The sequence below is a fragment of the Sus scrofa genome, chromosome 5 (genome assembly GCF_054392235.1).
Source record: "Sus scrofa isolate SSC_HxYL_T2T_F1_AM1 chromosome 5, Sscrofa_HxYL_maternal_Yorkshire_Landrace_v2.0, whole genome shotgun sequence".
In the NCBI taxonomy this organism is placed as follows: Eukaryota; Metazoa; Chordata; class Mammalia; order Artiodactyla; family Suidae; genus Sus; species Sus scrofa.
In genome coordinates, this window is record NC_139387.1 from 84,149,582 (window position 1) to 84,171,641 (window position 22,060).

Below are 22,060 nucleotides of genomic sequence, written 5' to 3' on the forward strand. Positions count from 1 at the left end.
TCCAGTCTGATGAAGAGTAGGACAGATTTTTACAGTCCAAGCTATTTTTACCTTCCCATTGTCTTGACAAACTGCATTAGAAATGTAGTGTAAGCAAGAACTAAAATTTTTAACATTAAGTTGCTCAGATTCTGGGAGGTGGGGATCATTTTGTTTTGTTTTATTATCAGAGCATAACCTAACTTAGCCTAGCCTGGATGTCATAGAAAGTTCTGTTTTAATTAAATTCCCATAAAGTGAAGTACAGGCTTAAGGGTTGGTAGCAGGTGGCAGAAAACTGTTATTGGAGGATGAACGGATGTGTATCCATATTATACGGTAGCAAAACATTTGGTAAAACTGACACCGGTGTTAATTTGTAAGGCACAGAAAGTTCCTGATGATTTGTAGCCTTAGAAGACAAGGTTGGAACGTAGCATGTTTATAGCCTGTGTTGGTTGATGATGACTGTGTTTGGCAAGGTAGTATAAGAAATTGATGAGCTCAGAAAAGAATTGGCCAGTTTACCAGCAGGAAAAGGATAGAGTGTGTCCACAAATTTGGGAAATCATAGGGTTGCAAAAGGCAATTATTTCTGAGCCTCAAACAGTAAAAAGTTGTATTGAACAATGCCCTGATAACAAAGTCCGATTGAAATAGCCCTGCAGCCATGAGCAAATCAAAATACAGCCATTGGGGAGTTCCCACTGTGCCTCAGCCGGTTAAGAACCCATCCATGAGGATGCAGGTCTGATCCCTGGCCTGGCTCAGTGAGTTAAGGATCTGTTGTTGCCACAAGCTGTGACTTAGGTCACAGATGTGACTTGGATCCCTTGTTGCTATGGCTGTGGCATAAGCCTGCAGCTGCAGCTCTGATTTCACCTCTAGCCGAGAACTTCTATATGCTGCAGGTGCGACCATAAAAAGAAATAAAAAAAAGATACAGTCACTGGGCCTATTGTTAAAATCTGAACGGCGTAAGATGGCACATGCTGTATCTTTTCAACTGGACAAAATAGGGTGCATGAACTAAAGGTGTGGCTTTCCTACCAAAGATTGCCCCCAAAGTGATTGTAATTGAGAGAGAGTCAATAAGACAAAGTCAGGTAGAAAATTCAAGAAGTATGACTACAGAGAAATGAAAACATATGTCCATTCAAAAACTTGTACATAAATGTTTATAACAACATTATTTGTCATAGCCTAAGTGTGGAAACAACTCAAATGTCTATTGCTTGATGGAGAAGTAAAATACAGTATATCTGTACAATGTAATATTATTTACCAATAAAAAGAAACTAAGTGACATGCTGCAACATGGGCGAACCTTGGAAGTATGCTAAGTGAAAGAAGCCAGCCGCAAAGGACCATGTATATGATCTAATTTATGTGAAATGTCCAGGAGAGGCAAATTGGTAGAGACAGAATGCAGATTTTTGCCTATTGCTGGGAGCAGAGTGCGCTGCAGAGGGAGAAGTCAAGGCGGGGTTATAGGAAATGACTGCTAATGGGAGTACAGTTTCTCAATCTAAGTGTCCACGGATGGATGGAAGGATAAAGCAACTGTGGTGTATATGTACAATGGAATAAGATTCAGCCATAAAAAAGAATGAAATCTTGTCATTTGCAGCTACCTGAATGGAGCCCAAGGGCATCATGCTAAGTGAAATGTCAAACAGAGAAAGACAAATAACACATGATCTCTCTTTCTGTAGAATATAATAATAAATAGCTCTTGGACACAGTGAAGAGACTGGTTGTTGCCAGAGGCAGGGGGTGGGCATGGAGTGAGGGGAGAAATGGGTGAATTGCTTTTGGTTTTAATTTTTAGTTCAAATAAATTGAATAATTGAGAAAAAAAGAGAAAAAAGGGAATAGTGTTTCTTTTTGAGATGAAAATATTCTGTAATTTCTGGCAATAGTTACATAATTTTGTGATGATATTAAAAACCATTGAATCTTATGCTTTAAATGGGGCAGTTTTATGATGTATTAATTTTATCTCAAAATAAACTTGAATTTAAAAAGAAGTGTATCTCAGGAGTTCCCGTTGTGGTTCAGTGGGTTAAGAACGCAACATAGCCTTCATGAAGATGGGGTTCGATCCCTGGCCCCACTCAGTGGGTTAAGGTCCAGCGTTGCTGCAAGCTGCAGCATAGGTTGCAGATGCAGCTCAGATCTGGCATTGCAGTGGTTGTGATGTAGGCTGGCAGCTGCAGCTCCAATTCAACCCCTAGCCCGGGAACTTCCATATGCCACAAGTATGGCCATAAAGAGAAAAAAAAAAAAGAAAAGAAAGAGAAAATTTTAAAAAGTATATCTCAGAAAAGAATTGTGGGTATGGCTATTGGCTTGTGAAATTGACTGGCATCAAATGAGACTATGACTAAATTTTCAGAAGGTTGAACATGCTTAAGGGACCACTAGCCTAGAAAAGAAAAATTGTCTGCTTAGGCCCCAACTTCTATGAGTAGAGAGTGGGCAAGAGAAACTGCCCAACACCTAAGGAAAGTATATTCACTAATTTCTACTTTTGAGAAGGTAACTATGATAAAAGGAGGACTCTTACTGAGGTTTCATTCAAGGACTACGAAGGCAAGTGGATCGAAGGGTCCCACATGGGGCACAGAATTGGAGCCTAATTAAATAATTTATCCCATCCCAGGGTAAGTTGGCCAAGCAGGACTTTAGAATGGCTACAGACCTGGACTTCCAGGAGTATTTAGTGCATTTATCCTGCCTCTGATCCCCAGGAAGAATATATTGAGGGCTGATAACATCTTTTTAGTTTATAGGACTTGGAGCAAAAAGAATCGCATCCAGAGCTAAGGAGACATAATGGGACATCAGCCCCAGTGAAGAGTCTACTATACATCTTCCCAAAGTCCTGGACTTGAAGCTGGATGGCTCCAGTGAGACTTTTGGCCTGTCTACCTCAGGATCACCTGAGCGATTCCCCTCAGTGTGGTACCTGGCATGCGGTAAGCACTAACGGATGGCAGTTTACATTTTATTACGAAAGATGTCACCTAGGTGTAGGCAGGTAAAGGAACTTGCTAGAGATGAAAGAGCTAGCAATGGCAAATCAGATCTTGAACCTAACTCTGCACAAATACAAAGTCATGCTTTTTCCCTAGACCAGGAGAGCTTTCCGTAAACAGCGTGGCATAGTGACAAGAAGTCTGAAGCAATTCCTGGCATTGTTGATTATTAACTTTTCTTCAATAAATATTGCATTAAAGTCTGTGATGGTGGTTTTTTTTTTTCTTTTGTCTTTTCCTGCACCACGGCATGTGGAAGTTCCTGGGCCTGGGATCAAACCCATGCCATAGCAGCATCCCAAGCCACAGCCACACCACCAGATCCCTAATCCACTGAGTCATGGGGGAACTCCGGTAGTAACACCTGTGGTTGCCTTTTAAGTTTATTACTTCTTGCATGTTGTGTGTGTGTGTGTGTGTGTGTGTGTGTGTGTGTGTGTGTGTGTGTGTGTGTGTTTTGAGAAGAAAGAGTCCTTGTTTCATTAGCCTCTCCCCCACAAGCAAGAAGGAATGTTCTCCTGCTTGCTTCATTGCCTCCAACAGAGGCAGTAAGTACTAGCCATTTCTTTTTGGAGCAGTTTATGAGAGAAGAATGTTTTCAAATTTATGAGGCTCTCATGCATTTTGAGAAGAGATTTTCATATTTCACATAGTTCCTTCTTTGTGTCTTGCTATTTTAGGGATCAGTTTAAAAATACAACTCCACTCTCCGGAGCAGAAGGGTTGTGAACCATGAGTTCCACATCTCTTGAGACTTTGAGTCACTTTAATGGTGAAATACAAAGGAAATTAAAAAGAAACATAGCTTCGTTTTGGCTTGGAACTTAGCGTGACTCCATGATAGGTTAAAATAGATTGGAGATACTGGAAGAAAACACATCATTTGGCAAAACTTAAAGGGTGCTTTTCCCCCCTCAGGAAAAATAAACTGTTGCTTGCCAGAAGAGTGTCCCTAACGTAGGCATCATCAAGATATTTGGTTCCTTTTAGTACCTATTTAGACCAGGTATCTCGATTTTTAAAACTATAGTAATGTGTGGTTTTGCCACATTTTCAGTGAGCATATTTGGAAGTTCAAAGTTCAATACACGTAGGGCCTAGGCATAATTCCCCAACTCTCTGAGAAACAGATGATTCAGTACCTTGGTTTATGATCACTTGTCCTTTCAAAAAGATAGACCTTCAGAACTAGAGCGCGCCAAAGGTCCACAGGTTTTAAAGGTTTCTTACCCTGCCCACTTAGAAGGACCACACCTTCAGCACCCTGAAGGCACTTCTTGGCGAGGACATCACTGTTGAGGGGGGCAGGAAATGGATTATTTGACATGGTCTCTTGTCCACATGGATTTCTTCACCGGCTCTGTCTTAGAGATGCCTGGAGGGAGGACTTAAGCATCACCCCAGCAACACATGCACCGTCAAGGAGACTTGACCTCTGTGTGACCTTAGTGTCCATCTTGAGGCTCTTGGGTGGTACTGAGCTTAAGATGATTGAGGTGTAGTCAGGATGCCAAGGCCACCATCCTGTCAGTAGGGAGAGAAAGAGAGGACTTAGTCGCTGAGCTTCAGGTTGGCAGGATTCCTGTTATCTTGAAGGCTCGTTCTCCCGAAAGAATGTAAAGCCACATTTTCCAACTCCATTCCATAGAGCCCAGGCTGTTCAGGCAGCATGCTGTGGAGCCTTGCGGAGAGATGGTGCAGGAGGAGCGGGGTTGGGAGGCTGAGCTCTTCGCCTCTAGACCTCGCCCCTGACTGTTTCGACCAGCACACAGCTCTGCTTTAGTCTACTTTACAGGTTGGGTTCTACATCAGGTATTTTTTTAAAAAAATAATCAGATGACAAAGATGAACTACTCAGAACTCCTTTCAGGAAAAGTACTGCATGTGGTTAGGAAGACTGCTAAGAGAAGTCATTGAGGAAGGGTGAGATGTTCAAAAGCAGAGTGGACATAAAAAGAGATGACCCGTAAACTGCCATCTTAGAGGGGTAGATCCTGACGACTTCAAACTTTTGTTTATCTGAGATGGATTGGCAGGTTTCGGGACAGAGCGGAGCTCCTCATGAGAATAGGGGACAGGCTGCGTATGGTGGGGGAGGAAGGGCAGGCAGACAGACTGTAGTTCACAGCACAGCCAGGCTGACTTGGGAGAAAAATATGTCTAATGGGATTTTATGAAGTTGCACAGAGTGGCATGTGCAATGTAAAAAGTCCCTTTACTATTGAACCCTCCAACACTCCTCCAGAGAATAACTAGTAGAACTGGCTTTGGGGTTTTCATTGTGAATAGACTCTTCCCAGAGAAGGCAAGAGATGCCAAGATTTGCAAACTGTGATGGTGTGGAGAAAAAAAGACACCATAAGTGTTTCATTTGATAACTCACCAGAAGGACCCCCAAGACTCAATAGCCGGTAATACTCACTGCTAAGCTTAATGACAGCAAAGGATATAGGGCAAAAGCAACAGGAAAAAGATAGGCAACAGTGAGTCCACATAGGTCCATCACGGGCTTCCAAGACCTTCCTTGTCCAAGGCCACAGGAGAATGGCCAACAGGGCCCTGCTGTATGCAGAGAATGCTACCCAATCCTCTGTGACAATCTACGTGGGAAAAAAGCTGAAAGAGAATGGCTGTGTGTACATGTATAACTCAACCACATTATTGTACAATAGAAATTATTACAACATTGTAAATCTGCTACACTTCAACAAAACTTTTTTAAAAATGGAAAAAAATGCTCTTTTTCTAGCACTGAATGCAGGGACATGTGTGGATTGTCTTGCCCAGGGAGGTCCAAATAAGCTTTAAGGTCCAAGACTTTTTTTGCGGGCAGAAGTGGGTGGTTCACACAGATGTATTCTGCTCTGCAACCAGCGGTGGCTACCAGAACGCAGACTCAGAAATCAGGGGCACATAATAAATCTTGGTATTTGTAAAGCAACTTGAAACATCAGTCTAGGATGGTCCCTTGCTTCAAGTATATATAACAAAATCAGCAATCACTAACATAAAGTCAATTCCAAAGGCGACATTCCCAGGAGTTAGTTGGCCAAGGGACACTCATGGTTCCCTTGATATAAGTAATAAGCAACCAGGCTCGCTGTGTGAATGTTTTCCTCCCAATATGTGGGAGATAACCAAATCTAGCCAGGATGTGGAAAAGGATTTCTCAGCTACAGACTCACTTACATGAGGTTAAAGATGTGGTAGAGGTTAAAGATGGCTTCTGCCCCCTGGAGGCAGATCCCAGGCTAGGCAAGAAAGACTTCCTACTGTAAGGCCTCTTCGTAAGATGACTGAACTCTTTTAAGTCTGAGCGTTTCATTTCATGGTGCTAGCTGAATTTATTTTGCAAGCATTTAGTATATTTTTTCATTTTAAAAATAAAGCATAGTTTATACACAATGTTGTGCCAATTTCTGCTCTATAGCAAAGCAACCCAGTCAAACATATACACACATTCCCTTTCTCCTATCATCTTCTATCATGGTCCATCCCAAGAGACTGGACATAGTTCCCTGTGCTGTACAGGAGGACATTTCTTACCCATTCTAAAGGTAATAGTTTGCATCTACCAACCCCAAACTCCCAGTCCATCCCACTCCCTTCCCACTCCCCCTGTGTTTTTACTTAAAAGCTTGAGCCTCACTTCAGTAATGCTGGGAAATGATGGGCATATTTATTTACTCAACAACTATATTGAGAATGTATGTATGATTGGCTAGGCATTGTTGTTTTGGAGATAAATCAATGAAAAGTCAGATGTCTGTTTTTATGAAGCTTACACCTCTTGTGGGGGAAATCAGAAAACATGTGATTTGAGGAATTTTCATTGTGGCCCAGTGGGTGAAGAACCCGACCAGTATCCATGAGGATTCGGATTCCATCCCTGGCCTCCCTAGTGGGTTAAGGATCCGGAGTTGCTGTGAGCTATGATGTAGGTCAGACGTGGCTCCGACCTGGTATTGCTATGGCTGTGGCCTAGGCAGGCAGCTGCAGCTCCGATTCAACCCTTAGCCCCGGAACCTCCATATGCCTTGGGTGAGGCCCTAAAAGTAAATAAATAAAGGAAAATACTGAAAGGGACTAGGATGCCAATCTACATATCTGAGTTACCCTGTGTACCTTAGACACCTACTCATACCTAGAATCCATCCCTCAGGTATCAGAAATCAACTGCTGATTCCCCTCCAGCCAGAGTGCGTCCTCTCCTTTTCTGGCACTACTCCACCAAGGCTGAACCCTTCTGACTTCTTCCAAGGCCTATTTCAGTTTTTCTTCTTTAACCTGTGCATCAGAAATCACTTGGGCAGCTTCCTGGAAGGACCAGAAAAAAAAAAAATCAAGACTTAAGGAATCAGTCCTCAGGCAGAGTCTTCAGAAAGGGGCATTTTGCAAATGCTCCCCAGGTGATTCTGATGCACATCGGCCTACTTAGAGCAGAGCCACGCTCAGGTCCTCCAGATGCCTTGGAGCATTTTTCATCCCTCCTCATAATCGTCCTTAGGAATTTAAGAGCAAACTGAACCTTTTTCCCAACCACTTTTTCTTGCATCATTATTACATTATATGGCACCCTCTAAATGCTAGGTGGCCAGACTTACAAAATATACCAGCTGACATGTCTTATCATCACCTTAAATAAAACACTGCTATTCAGGATTAAGCATGTATTTATTTTAGTTCAGTTAAAACAAACATACAATGTTTCATTGAAACGGTGTAGCACTCTTTGCCAACAAGCCATACTGGAATTGTTGGTCTCTTAACAGTACAGTGGAGATATTTACACTATATACACCAAGCTTCACACACCCAGGTTCTCAAAGGTCTTTCATTACACTAGATCACATTTGATTCCATTACACTAGGTCACATTTTGAGAAGTACTGCATTTTGAAAATCTAGACCTTATTTAAAAATTTAAATACGAGATCTGAATTTGCACCAAGTTTTCATGAAAAAAAAAAAGTGATGTTCAACCAGTTTGTTTATTGCAAATACAATTTGAACAGTATTTTAAATTTCTAGTGTTTACACAATTTCTCAATTTGCTTATTGAAATCTCTGTACAGGTACTTTGGGGACAATTGTTATAGATACATAATGTAAATTCATCAAAATGCAGTTAAGAAACTTATAGGAATATATACATTTGAACCCAGGACCCAAACATGACAGTATTTACAACCTATTTACAAATACATATGGACAGACAATGTATGTACATAAGATTATCATAAATATTGAAAAATAGGTTAGCTTTAATGGATTAATGCTGTTCTATAAATAACATTACAGTTATAACTGAAACATCCACGGAAGACAGTAATGCAAAATGAGGTGACCAGACAGTGGTTTTAATACTGAAGACTGCTCATTGCTGGGAATTCAGCTTAGGAACCTCCAGGTAGATACAATAGTTCCAAGAAAATCATGCAATGGAATTTACCCTTGGCAGTTGATTTTGAACCTTAAACAGTCAGGCGATGGGAGGAGCCTCACACTGATTGGCTGTAAGAGCTTTTTTTTTTTCCATTTCTTCCGGGTTGCATGGTATTTGCTCCCATGTAAAAGGATGTAAACTGTAGAGAACAACTCTTTACTTGGTATTCCCTGGCAAGTCTTTAAGATACAAAACCAGCCATTTTTTTCCAGGAACTCTAGCTGAAGTGCCAATTCTTGGTCTGAACTAGAGGTGAGGTTCTGGATTCAAACGGAGTGCCAAGTGCCCGATTAAATGAAAGCAGTGCTGTAGAATCCGTCTTCTCACTGCCTTTCAAGATGGTCCCCACTTCCCTTTTCGTAGAAACAAACAAAAATGGACCATTGGTTTCACCCAATGTCGCACTACAAGATGTCTTCCAGTTCCACAAGGGTCTTTGATTACAGACGTCTCGTCTGTAATTTAGTCACATATGATACAAGAATGCATAACAAAAACCACGTCTGCCACATTTCTGGCCCTTGCCTAAAACTACAAATGTTTAGAGAACAACCTTAGAGCCAGACAACCAATTGATGATTCCATTATTTGCTTCCCTCAACCACTAATGGAATTATGTATATTAGAGTTTAGACATTATGTCTGATGAGCAAAGTACCACATTATTTAATAATATATTCACCATACACCGTGACGTACAATAAATGTGCTCTTAAAGCCGAGGAATTTTTTTCACTTCTAACTGGGATTGAAATGGAAGGGTGAACATGCAGTCGGACCGACTAGTTACACTCAGGTTTGCACTGTTTTCCCTAGCTAACTATCTGTGGGATGTAAACAAGTAATTCTATGTTGTACAAGAATGAGATGACAATCCAGTGCAAAGGAGTTTTAAAAAAGCTTACTGCATGAGAAACCCAGTGGCCTATATGAAGAGAGCTTCTATTATACCAAATATCGGTGTAACCTGTGGATAAGACCTCTACTGTAGACAAAACATGAACACAACTAAACCATACATTGTCAAGTAATTCACACTTCCAGTAGCACATGAGCATTTTGAAAAGTTGTACTCTCTGGATAGAAGTTTTGGCCTATAGCCATCAAATGCCCATTTTCCACTGCTGGAAGCAATGCCAAAAAAAGGGCTGGCCCAAAAAAACCTGGAGCTGTCAACACAACTCTGGAGGCAGATGCAACTGAATAAACCCTGTTTTACCCAATTGCACTATTTGGTACCTCAAAATCAGTTACTTTATTTCCCACAGAAATAACTGCATTATTGATTCTAATAGATTGAAGCTAGATTGAAGCCATAAATATTTCAGTTAAATGAACCAAATTATTTGGGGACAGAGGAGAAAAGTGATGAACAGAGTTCATCTGATTTGGTATAGCCACAATCAAGCAAATAGCCTTTAACGGTGAAGTCTGAATGGAAAAAACTATGCTACTATTCATGGTACAATTTTTCATTACATCATTTTCTCTAAAAATTATTTTGGGTAAAAAAAGTATTTGGCTTATCATGCCTACAAAAAGGCAAATCATTTCATATTACGTTTTTAAATAACAATGAAATTTTTTTACGGAATTTATTGACAACTGCTTTTGGATAAAGTTCAAAAAAAGCGATTTTAAAAAGTAAAATAGTGCTTCTGAGGTCTTTAAATATTTTTGGTACAAAAAATAATAGTGTTTTTCTCAATGGTTATTTCAATACTTTGCTGTAAATTAAGAAGAATTGTTTCTCACATCGAATGGTTCCATTAGGCACATTCAAGTAAAATCATAAAATATCCAAGTTAAACAATGACACAGCCAAACATGTGGCTTGATTAAAAGTTAAGAGTTCGTCCATTCTCTGGAATGGAATAAAATTGTCACTTCCGTTAACCCGAGACTCGTGGTTTTGTTGTTAACATCCATTTCTATCATACAGAATAGTTTCTTTTAAAAAAACAAAACAAAACAAAAACAAACAAAAAGAGTTCACTTATTCTGCACTCAGAAGAACCAGCGAGGAATCTACACTTCAAAAGGAAGTGAAACTGAAAACATTAGGTGAAATTTCATAGTAGTTGAGAGCTGACTCAACACTGGCATCAAATGGACTATTGGAGTTTTAGTGGTGCCAGTTAATGGCCACCTCCTGGGGCATTGTGTACCCAATCCAACACAATCAGGGCCATGCTTCCGGTCATCACCCCTATGCCACTTAACAGGAAGAGCACAGCCTGCAAGGAGCACACAGAGAAAACTGATCAGCAAACAACAAAACATACGCTAAATCTTCTGCCTGCTTTTAAAAATGACTCAACATGTATCCATAATATTTCATAGTGCTAAGATATTTAAACTGTCTTGAATGATTGATCAAGGGGTTATCTATATAGCACTAAATATGTATTTTTTGATGTTTCAAAATATGTATCTTTGAAACCTTCCAACAACTTTCCCTTTCTACTCCTTTCTATCAAATGCAATGGTAAAAAATTTTCTTTGCTGAATAAACTATTTCTTATATAACACAACTGGACTGGGATTTCTGCATTTTTTTTTTAAAGGAAAAAATGTAACTTACAAAATCAAACCCAAGTCATCTTAAAAATGCAGCCTAAGTCCAAGCTGGAGGTTTTTCTAAGAAACATGAATAAGTCGTCCTCTGATCCTACCCTTCAATTACTGCCACCATATATTTTGAGTAAGACAAGATGGCTGTTGTTGGTTTCTAAACAATTCTAGTATTTTCATCACACTACAATGGTAGTGGAGAATAAGGACTGAAAAGCGGTCTTTTCCCTAAATATCCCCACCAGGATCATCCATAGCTAACACTTCATACTCTGTAAAATCACTTGTTATGCCACTTCAAAGTGTAGAAATAGCCTCCCAGAGCTTTGCTTCAAAGATGGTTAGTCTCACTCAACTAAAACCCATTTCTTCCTCTTTTACACACTCTAGGCCCATTTAAGCGCCTGTCACACAGTAGGTGGTCCAACAAATACTGCTTAAACGTTGAAAGTTGAGTCAGTATCTGTATACTCTACACTCTGTTCTTCTCTCTAAAATATCTAAGAATTTTCTTACAGTTAACTTAAGGTTATGTATTAGATGGCAAACCATCTCTCACCCCCCCTGCACTCCTCTAATCTTCCACATGTGAAGCACAATTCTATTTACTAGAAACTTAAAATAAAACTAGAATAAATGACATTTAGGAGACTAAATTAAAATCAGTTGAGGAATTTATGGCATTCGATTTTATTCTTTCTCCAATCATAATCTCTCACTCACCCCAATCTTTTGTACAGATTTCATAGGTTCTTTCTTCACCAACTTGATATAGAAGGCAGATGGAAGAATGAAAATCAACATAGCAGCTGCAGATGCACCTGTAAAAGAACATTTACCATTCCTTAAGGATTTAATGAATCATTGTTAATTCATTTTTTAAACCTTAACATCCCTGCTATTTCAATCAACTCTGATACTTCCTAAGACTTACCAATAAAACCAAAGATATCCCTTATAGTTGGGACAAAGATGACAAGCAAATTGGTAAATGCCAAAATGGACACAGTAATGATACTGTGACGCCACCAGCTGAACTCTTTTGTTGCACACAACAAGTGAGTGATGGAACTCCGGATCTGCAAAAAGAAATGGATAAATAAATACTGCAACTTTAAATAGTGGAAAAGCCAAAACTCAAACAACAAGAAATAAATATATCTAGACAAACAGCTATTTAAATATTAAAACTGCACCCCCTCCTCTACTGCTGTTTTTGAAACGTATGAACACTGTAAAGATCATTCTGCACCTTAAAGTACAGAAAAAAAGCTCCAGGATGTTTTAAAAATGTACAAACATAAAACAAAAAACAAAAAAACACCTTCAAAAACCACTATCAACTTGATATTGCAATAGTACTGTTTCCCTTCTCCCAGAAGATGAAAATCTCACAAATCTTCATGTTTAACAACTCATTCCTACTGAAAGGAGAGCAGGTGATTACTTACCGGGAAAATAACTACAGGCACTGTCAAGGTGACAGCAACTAACACAGCCAAACGGACAATGAGAAGGAGGATATCAGTTCCCATGATAGAAGAGTAGGTGTGAAGCAATTCCGTCTCAACGTGGTCTATAAGGAAAAACAAAACAAAACAAAACAAAAAAAGCTTCAAGTGTGCCGTTCTCTCTAGAGATTAGTTAGAAAATCTGCACTGAAGTTATTAGCTACTCGCAAAATAACTATAAACTAAGAGGCTAATAAGATTAATTTGGAATTAGGGTTAATGCAATTAAAATAACATTGAAGGAAAATTTTTCTAAATACCAAGAAGAGATTTAGCCACATGACCCCCATTAAAAACAACAGGAGCTAAATAGCTAAATCCCATCCATGGTATGGGGGGATGTGTGTGTGAGTGTGTGTGTGCGCATAATCTGAAGGGGATGGGAGAGGAGACAGGATGAAGATACCACATAAAAATGTCATTAAACGGCTAATGGCATATATTGAACCTGGATTCTAGAAATTACTGATTCAATATACTGTAGGAAATTCTAAGTTCAATTTCTCATCACAAATATGAAGTATACCAAAACAGACTTGAGTTTTTAAAGTTACAGAAGGACCAATTTCATTTCACTAAGTGTCCTTTTGGTAAACTAGACATTATTTACCGTAAAAAGTCAGGTATCCAAAGAGGGCAGCAAGCAGGTACATGAGAAACATAGCGAAAAAGGAAATCTTGGACACATTCATCATTCTTCTACGGCTGCGGCTACGCAAATTCAAAGGAAAATACAGACACATATTTTAGCAATAGTTATAGCAAGTCATCCAATATATTACCAGTTTTTCCAATAAGTTTACATGAAAGTAGGCAAAGTACTCACCCTTTAAGTTCTTCATAAATGGGAAGGATAGCAGGATGACAGACAAATGAAAAGGTCAGAATTGGCACAGCATAGACAGTCTGCAAAAGACGTAAAAACGTTCTTAATATCCTGATGTAACAAACTCATGTTATCAGTTTTGCAACTTATATTTTTTCATTAATTTAAAAATCAAAGCCTAAAATAATGTTTTCTTGCGTAATTAGCTCCCACTCTTTTAGTTTGTTCACTGTGTTCAATATCCTCACTTCCGGATGTGTCAATTTTAACAACAGGTGATTACTTTATTTCTCAACCTATTTTAAGATACAAACCAGTGCTTTCTCCTCATCCTCAATGAGCTAATCATGGTTCCTAAAAAGCAGCTCTTTACCTCATCTCCATTTACCTTGGGCATGTTTTTAAAAAACTTCCAGTGGGTATTTTCTGTTTCCTTCCCAAAAATCTTTCTTTGAGCAAAAGATTGTATTTAGTTACCTGTGAGTTTAAGATAAAATAACGTGGTCGGCAAGAATCATCTTCAGTCATATTAAAAGCCATATCAGGTACAAAAGTTGTGGGCTGTGTAAAGGTGCTGTTTATGGTTTCATTAATTATTATAGCAACTTCCACAGGACAAGGAATCTGAAATTTCTTGCAAATCACCTGAAAATATATTATTTTGCAATTGTTAGACTGAATAACGTGACAGGACTTGGAAAAAGAATCTCTAGCTTTAAATAAAAATTATACCTACCACAATTAGAAAGAACATCATACACAACAAGGAAAGGCCACTGGTGTATCCCAAATATCCTGTGTGAAGGGGGAAAAAAAAAAAAAAAAAAAAAAAAAGAGAGTATTAGGGCAAATATAACTCAATTCTGCTTGCAAGACTTCAGTGTGGACACAACGAAATTTCTAACTTCTGCAGTAAGATGCAGAATTACTTAAAAATACTTATTAACTAAAACAATTAACTATCCTTATGTATTTTTAGAAAGCAAGAGATGATATAAATGTCAACAAAATATATGGGTCCTTGGAATTCCTGCTGTGGCTCAGCAGGTGAAGAACCAGACGGTGTCTGAGGATCCCGGTCTGATCCCTTGCCTCACTCAGTAGGTTAGGAGTCTGTCAATACTGCAATCTGTGGTGTAAGGTGCAGATGCAGCTCAGATCTGGTGTTGCTGTGGTTGTGGTGTAGGCGGGCAAGTGCAGCTGCAATTTGACCCCTAGCCTGGGAACTTCCATATGTGGTGGGTATGACTATATAAAGAAAAAAGAAAAAAGGAAAAAAAAAAAAAAAAAATCAGGGCCCATTGCTAACTATCTTGCTAGGATTTTTTTAAGCCCTTTGAATGCTTTCGTCTCCTTTAGTTCTCGTTCATTTTGACTAAAAGGAAGCCAGCCAGCTGGTGAGGCTCATTTCAGTCCTCTCTAGAGATGGGTTTGCTCACCTAAATTCCTCAGCAGTGACAAGGGAAGAATGAGCACCAAGGACACCAGCAGAACCAAGTAGTCACCATTCAGATACCACAATCTGAGTGAAAGAAAAGAAAAACAAGGTCACAACCAGCCACAAATATCCCCAGAATGACATACACATCTTCTCAAAGGACTCGTTTCATACTTTAAAAAAAAAAGACAGGTTTAGAGAGAGGACCGCTTTTTCAAAAAAGCCCACGTAGACAGGAATAGATTCCTAACTTAGCTGCTAGATGAACATTCACTCAAGTTAGAAATCGGGTACGAAACAGTCTAACTTTTGTCCCACTGTTTGCTCTGGGAAGGCTGCCAGCTGATTCATAACTTAAAATGCTTCTTAAAGGCTTGAAAGGCTAATGTAGGGAACAAAGGGACATTGTAAAGCCAATAATCTTATCTTTAAGCATTTTCAGAAGATTATCCATCAACTTTGTCATAGCTTAAGTTCCCATTTTTTTAAATGCTGGAAATAAGGGAGTTTTAAAACAAGTTTCTTTCAGACATCCATTAGCAAATGTACTTATTATAATGTTTCAACAAGGAAGTTTTTTCATACTTCGATAAATACATAGGCAAGAACACAACCACAAAACCTGACCTCCCAAAACAACGTATTCCAGGTTGTAGAGAGCACCACCGTGACTCCAAAAATAGTAAAAAGATCCCTTCTGAACTCAGAGAAAATGTTGTACATCTCTCCTAAGAGTTCTAGCAATGTTTTAAATTAACTATTTTCAAATTCTGATTGCCCTGTCAATTCTACTCGGTCTACTTCAGCAACAAAACCCCCCAAGGAAAGCTAATATTCAAAGATCAGCTTATTAAATTTCCAATGTCAAAGAGATAACCACACCTCTCTATTTTGAGATAACGAGCCACATGTAAGTTGGGAAGTAAATTATCCCTCCTCATGTTTACTTTAGATAAAAACCTTTTAGTCCACTGGGGTGAATGACTTTGCAATAGAAGGATAAGGTTTTTACAGCAGGGCCACACATTTTCTGCTCTTTCTGAATCTTAAATAGATGAGGCTTAAAATTTGCAAAAACCAGACAGGAACTAATGTAATTCAAAATGTTAGTCCTAATTTAGATTGGAGTATATGTTATTCAACTACAACTTCTTGGGATAGTAAACAGGGAAAAAAGGTAAGTAGTTCTAGAAAACCTGTTTTCACATCCAGGGTATAAATCTGGTATCCAGTGTTAAAGGACTAGCTACTATCTTTGACTTTTCATTCTCAAAAGATCAAATTAGTTTATGGGGGACTTCTTGGTCAGATTCAATAGGAACATTTATAAAAAAAAAAAAATTTACTGATCATCATTTTGTATCCAACTTTGATAAAATGTATCTAAATCATTTTAGACCATGACGGTTTTTTATGAGCAACCTTACTTAGCACCTACCCATCCGTAGCTTCAATGTTCATTAATGCCTGGATCACCAAAGGTAACTCATATTTCACTATGAAGAGGTAGCTTGACATAGCTGGAGGAAAACAAAATTATACCATTACAAGTGCAAAATGTGGCATGTGACACAAAATATAACGTGTCACCCCTCTCTGCTACACAAACAGCAAAAAGGATCTACCCAAGGCAGTCTTTTAAAAATTCTTACCTCCAATGTTCTGCATCGTAATGGATCCAGAGGCTGCAAATTTTCCAACCAATCCAAATGCCTTATGCCCCAGTTGTTCATATAATAAAGACCCTGTAATTTAAAGAACCCAGAAGCGTGAAAGAAAGTATTTTATAAGAGGAAGAAAATCACAATAGGCATAATTGTTTAGAAATATCAAGAATGCTACCATACCTCCTTCATTGGCAGTCTTCAAAAGGAGATGAACAGAATACAGGGAAAATATTGACACAACTGTCAAGAGAATTCTGATAAGAGAAGGAAAAGGCACAGGGTTATAAAAAAGCACATCTATATTTAAAGACAATTCTTTTTGGTTTTTATTTAAACATTAAATATGGAACTTGTCCTAGTATTTTCTGTGCTAGATCAAATGTCCCCAAGAATGGGTGGTCACTCTCCTGGCTGGTGTCAACAAGTCCTCTTACCTGGCACTAAACATGACTGTCTCAGGTCTCAGGTAATAGCTCTACTGTCACCCACTGAACAGAAGGTGCTGGAAGACACTGGACAGCCTAATTTCCCAGTGGTAGAGTTATAAGACTGATATTTTTATTCTGGCACCATAATATTTAGCTGTGTACTTGCCACTTCTCTGCGTGGTAACAGTTGCTTTTACCTGTAAAATGGTTTTAACACCTGCCAGTAAACCCAGCCTACAAGGTATATGTGAAATCCGACTGAGATAGGTTCAGGAAAGGTCTTGAGACCTTTTATATTGGACCATATTATATATAAGCAGAACAATGGGACTATAAAGGAACAGGGAAAGATACTGACATGTTAAGTGTCAAGGCACGGCTTAACAAACAACTGGACACAAATCAGAGAAATAACTACTATGACGATATACTATATTGCCCCCCATGGTATGGAAGACAGGCCCAGCTTTGTCACAAAGTTAAACAATGCCTGTGCTAGAACAAGGAGGCAAACTGTCCCACTGCCTGCGCTGTCTCCTCTCTAAGCCCTTTTACTTGGATGGAATGGGGAGGGGAAGGAATAGCGAGGGACCAAAGGTTCTCTACTAAGTCACTAAGTTTTCCTTTAGGATACATGCTCTCTCTCATTTCAGCTTTACTTTTTTCTCCACTAGGCAAGCCAAGAAAACCATCAATTTCTTCTTTATTATAAGGAATAACAACAACAAAAAATCAAAATCTGGAAACTCATGGAAAACTCTGCAAATAAGACAGTCACATTTTCAAAATTCTGTACCGGCACAGTGGATACAGTACAATGTACGCATGGCAAAGAAACTGATGCATGTTAGTTAAATATAGGTGGCAGCACTGAGCTGCCATTCTCATGCCAAAAGTTTTATGGGGTCTAGAATGCCGTGGAAATGACATCATCAGCCTTACCTCTAACTGGACCAAGCATAGCTTAAGCAAAATGTTCAAACTGTGCTGACAAATTTAGTCCTTTCTTTTACAAAGAAAGGACAATGAGGAATGAATAGATTTCACAATCCTTGAGGTCACTTTCAGCCTCAAGACTGATTCTACTTAACAGGGTTAGCTACAGTGTGGTTTAACCAGACCATGGCAGCCACATGGCTTTTGGACCATTTGCCTCCATACATCTAAATAAACTTTGTAAAATACTGATAGATTTTAAAAGCCACTTTAGCACTCTTGATATTATTTAACTCTTTATTAAAACAGCTAATCATCAAACACACAGACCCTATTAAGCATAAATAATTTCACAAGTACAAAGGTAAGATTAAAATGTTGCTTTCTCTTATGAAACAAAGGTGCCATTTTATCTCATGAAAATTCTGCACCATAATCACACTGGGAGCTTTTAAAAATTGCCTCCAATTTTCATACTAAGAGTTAGGAAGGGTTTCAAATACTTGACAATAATGCCATTCAAGCACCCCAAGGAAAAATTTGAAACTCCAGGGTCCTTTCTATGTAAATTCCTGGTGCTCATTCTTAGATTGCCAATAGCCTCACGCTAATGAAGTAATAAGCTGAGTGAATCCTAGCTTCCAGTGCTCAAAGCCATGCTTAACTTCAGTGTGGAATTTCATCACAAATTTCTTTTCTGCTGGGAAAAATAACTTGAGTAGAAGGCACCAGTTAGCTAACTAAAATACACCTGTAGCTAAAAGACAATGCCAGGCTACGTGTACGAGCAGTTTTTTTCATCCAGACAGTAAATCACACTATCTTCCACAGAAAGCACCTTAGCTAGGAGGCGGTACTAGTAGTCTTAGTAGTTAACGATACACACGTCACTGAAAATGTGTACGCAACTTTACACGCATTTTTCTTTTGTTTTCCTGGGAAAAGGTCCAAACTTTTCTACTATATTCTCTCCAAGGGTCAGTGACCCCCAAACAGTTAAAAACCACTGTTCTAAAGTACATAGTTCCAAAATTCTAAGTATTTATGCTGGAAAGTACAGGAATAACTAATTCTAACTGGGTAAGAAAAAAGAAAAAAAGCAATTCAAAGCGGATAGTTATTAAAATATTCCTCTTTTGCTGTGGCAATCACAAGGCCTGAAGAAATATGTATTAAAAAAAAAAAAATCACATATGGGTTGCTTTTCTGTGTCCAGAAGATTATGACTCACTTGTCTCAAAACAAACATGTTCCAGGTTAGGCAAATACCACCACACCCTATATATTTAAAAAAAAAAACTAGTTGTGTTCCTTATGTACATAAGGGGCCACAGGTCCTTGGGATGACTGTCAATTTACCAACTGACTTGGAGATACCATGTTTTTTAATACCTCTTGCTTCAGATTTTGCCAGAACAAAAATTCTAACTACCCAGGACTTATCAACAATTCTTTTTTAATAGCCAATCACTTTTCAATTTTAACTATTCCCACTGACTTAAACACTTTCAGTTTAATTATCAGTTTTGGATGTTGTCCTAATTTTTCCTCTCTAATTGGCTTTTTTAGTATCATGCAGCTAAATAGTAGAATAAAGAGATTTTTCTGAATTCTCATATTTTAAATTTCAAGCAAATGACTTTTAACTACTTCAACTGTAAATTCAGTCTCTGGAGCCAAAATATACGTTGTATCATATTAACTGCCCTGCATGGCAGACTCTCTACTTACACATACTTACATAAAAAGAGCAATTCCAGTATTAGCCATGGCATAAGAAAGCCCAAGGATTCCACTGCCCACAATCGCATTGCTCAGATTAAATACTGACATTCCAAAGGAAGTAGTACCTGGATGCTACATAGAGGGAAACGATAACCAAACATATAACAATAATTAAAAGGAGAAAAACCAGCTTTGGGCAAGTTAGATTTGAAATCTAAAAGTAAAACTATTCTTTTAGTCCATAAAGCCACAGAGATACAAAATATTGTTTTTAACTTACAAAGTCTGTTTCATACTTCTTCTTCCCCAAATTCGATTCAAGTAAAAAGTTCTGGTTTTCAGGATCTACATCTGCATAATGGCTGCAAAAAAAGAGAAAAAAATCCTAAATTGGGCTGAAAGATACAAAGGAATGCTTTAACACAAAAGCCCCCATCCCATTTAGCTGTCACACATCTTTATTTAAATGCACATTAACTAGGAGTCTTTTAACTGGAAGACTTTTACAGGATATCATGTCATTGCAATAAACCCCATCATCTCAAAAATTGCACAGTCTCTCCAAACGCTACAGTAAATTAAAGCAACAGAAGCAGAGTCCCAGGTAAAGAACCTTCAGTGTATATACAAGTCGTTTTTTAAAAAAGCACACAACTTCTCCCACCTTTTCAGAGCAGCTTGCTTGGTGGGGTAGGAGTAGTTGAAGTCGCTGTTGGAACTGTAGCTGCTGCTGTCCTCATCCGGAGAAATATTGAACCTTCCCATTTCGGTTTTCTTCATGCTGTGGAGCGACAGGAATCGGGAGCAGCAAGTAACGCCGGGTGCCTTTTGTCCTTGGCGATGCACGGGCCCGGGCGGCTGCCTGTGAAGGTAGAGGCGGCGCGTCAGGACTGCAGCGCCCGCCCGCCCTGGTCACGTGACGCCGCCGGGCGGCGCAGCGCGGCTGATTCATCCCTGGCCAGGCGAGTGGAAAAGTACCAGCCGAGCGCGAGGGGCGGGGGCGCGCGCGGAGGGGCGGAAAAGTACAGACCGCGGAGCCGCGGAGAACAAAGATGGTCCCACTGCAGCGCTGCGGCCTCGGAGGCCCGCGCCCTCTGAACCCCGCGGCCTCTCGCCACTGGAATTTAGAGTTTCGCCCTCTCCATTCTCTCCACTTTCACGGGAAGGAGTCTCTTGCTTTTCTCGAAGCCTCCTTGGTCATGCACATGCACGCAGGGCACACATCCCACCCAAACATTGGCTGGATGTGCAAGCAGCCCAGAGCCCAAGCGCAAAGCTCCCCGTGTCTGGCATTTGCAACAGCAATGCCGCGTCGTCCGTCCTTTCACTCCCGGAGCCCCCAGAAGGGGAAATGCCTCTGCGGCACACAGACTCAAAGCGGGCGAAAAGGGCTGACACGAGTGCTCCTCTCCCGAGAAGGGGAGGACGTCCGTTCGCGGGCTCGCAGAAGCGCCTAAGGTTTGTTTACACGCGCACGCCCGTGCCTTCGAGCACACCCGTCCACAGGCATTCGGCCCGCGAGCGCTTCGCCCGGTTGGCCCCTCCTATGCCCGGAAAGGAAACTGATGCAATATCGATCGCCGATTGTCAAACGTTCCCGGCTGCTCTTCCCCAGTCCTGGCCCCCAAGCTATACTAAAAACCCGAACCCTCCTCCGCCGCCCCCGAATTCCGGGACCCTTGGCTGTAATTGTTTTCATTAATTCAAATCAGTCAGAAGACTTGTCGCAGCGGAGCCGCGGGCCCAGCTGGCTCCCCTCCCCCTAACGGGAGGATGCGGTTCCGCTCCGGGCGGGCACGCGGCCCCTGCGTCGCGCCCCTCCCCCGCCCGGAGGAGGGCGGTGACCCTCGTGCGGGCCGGGGTCGAAGACTGGCCAGCAGACCGAAAACACCCTCCGCTGAAGCAAACCACCCGCAGCTGCTTTCCCGCCGCGGCCCCTCCCGGACGCCCCTCCCCCGCTCCGCCGGGGGCCCGCGCCCTTTGCACAGACGCCCCCGCGCGCTTTACCTCAGAGGTCTCGGCTCCTGTATCCCGGAAACAACACGCAAAGGCCTTCGGTGAGTTTTTCTCAGTCAAACAAAAATTGTAAAAAAACAAAAACAAAAACAAAACCCCAACAACAGACAGGAAAAGAATTTTAATTTAAAAAGGGAAATGGTACGTTGCCGCCCCAATCGTCCGGCGTCCGCCGTCTGAAAGGAAAGGCGCGAGTGTGTGGGAACGCGTGGTCGGGCTGCCGGCGGTGAGGCGAGGAAAGTGCTCCCGGACGGCGGCGTCGCGCGGCTCTGGAGCAGCCCGGCGAGCGGCGGGTTTTAGCGGCCGCCCGGGAGTACGCGTCAGTGGGCGGGGCCGCAGCCGCTGGGTGCCTGCTCTTTGTGTATCAACACCACCTGTGCTCCGCCCCCGGCCCGCCCGGGCCCTCGAAGCCCCGCCCCGCCGCAGCCGCGCCCCTCCCCCGCGGCAGAGGCGGGCGGTCCGGCCCACTGGCA

At 40.7% G+C, this 22,060-nt stretch overlaps 1 protein-coding gene and 1 long non-coding RNA gene across 4 annotated transcripts in view; one reads left to right on the plus strand and one right to left on the minus strand.

The window, feature by feature from the left end:
• The first annotated feature begins 2,767 nt into the window (after positions 1 to 2,767).
• Positions 2,768 to 22,060, plus strand: part of LOC106510390 (uncharacterized) — a 322,787-nt gene continuing 303,494 nt past the window's right edge. Inside the window, exon 1 of the long non-coding RNA XR_014804107.1 lies at positions 2,768 to 2,960. This is a non-coding gene — a long non-coding RNA (uncharacterized LOC106510390). The remainder of the gene's footprint in view (positions 2,961 to 22,060) is intronic.
• SLC38A2 (solute carrier family 38 member 2) lies at positions 7,676 to 21,858 on the minus strand. 3 transcript variants are annotated; one of them, XM_003126626.7, is made up of 16 exons: positions 21,579 to 21,858; positions 20,236 to 20,433; positions 19,852 to 19,933; positions 19,588 to 19,703; positions 16,663 to 16,736; positions 16,468 to 16,560; positions 16,254 to 16,335; positions 14,817 to 14,899; positions 14,114 to 14,172; positions 13,855 to 14,022; positions 13,378 to 13,457; positions 13,162 to 13,262; positions 12,492 to 12,616; positions 11,975 to 12,119; positions 11,764 to 11,861; positions 7,676 to 10,703 (listed from the first exon to the last, which is right to left on the minus strand). In XM_003126626.7, the coding sequence occupies exons 2-16, from the start codon at positions 20,349 to 20,351 to the stop codon at positions 10,605 to 10,607; spliced, it is 1,521 nt and encodes a 506-aa protein (XP_003126674.1). In that variant the 5' UTR covers positions 20,352 to 20,433; positions 21,579 to 21,858; the 3' UTR covers positions 7,676 to 10,604. The 3 variants fall into 3 exon arrangements, with proteins under 3 accessions (XP_003126674.1, XP_013853418.1, NP_001304010.1); XM_013997964.3 differs by lacking the exon at positions 19,588 to 19,703; NM_001317081.1 differs by lacking the exon at positions 21,579 to 21,858 and having other exon boundaries at positions 10,605 to 10,703; positions 20,236 to 20,351.

What these genes read in the sequence shown, in the direction of transcription:
- SLC38A2 (XM_003126626.7), bottom strand. Translation starts at nt 20,351, where the DNA reads ATGAAGAAAACCGAAATGGGAAGGTTCAATATTTCTCCGGATGAGGAC. An exon ending in AGAAGTATGAAACAGACTTT is followed by an intron (nt 19,704 to 19,851) that starts GTAAGTTAAAAA and finishes CCCTCTATGTAG; the next exon opens with CATCCAGGTACTACTTCCTT. An exon ending in AATCTGTACAAAAGATTGGG is followed by an intron (nt 10,704 to 11,763) that starts GTGAGTGAGAGA and finishes TGCTCCTTGCAG; the next exon opens with GCTGTGCTCTTCCTGTTAAG.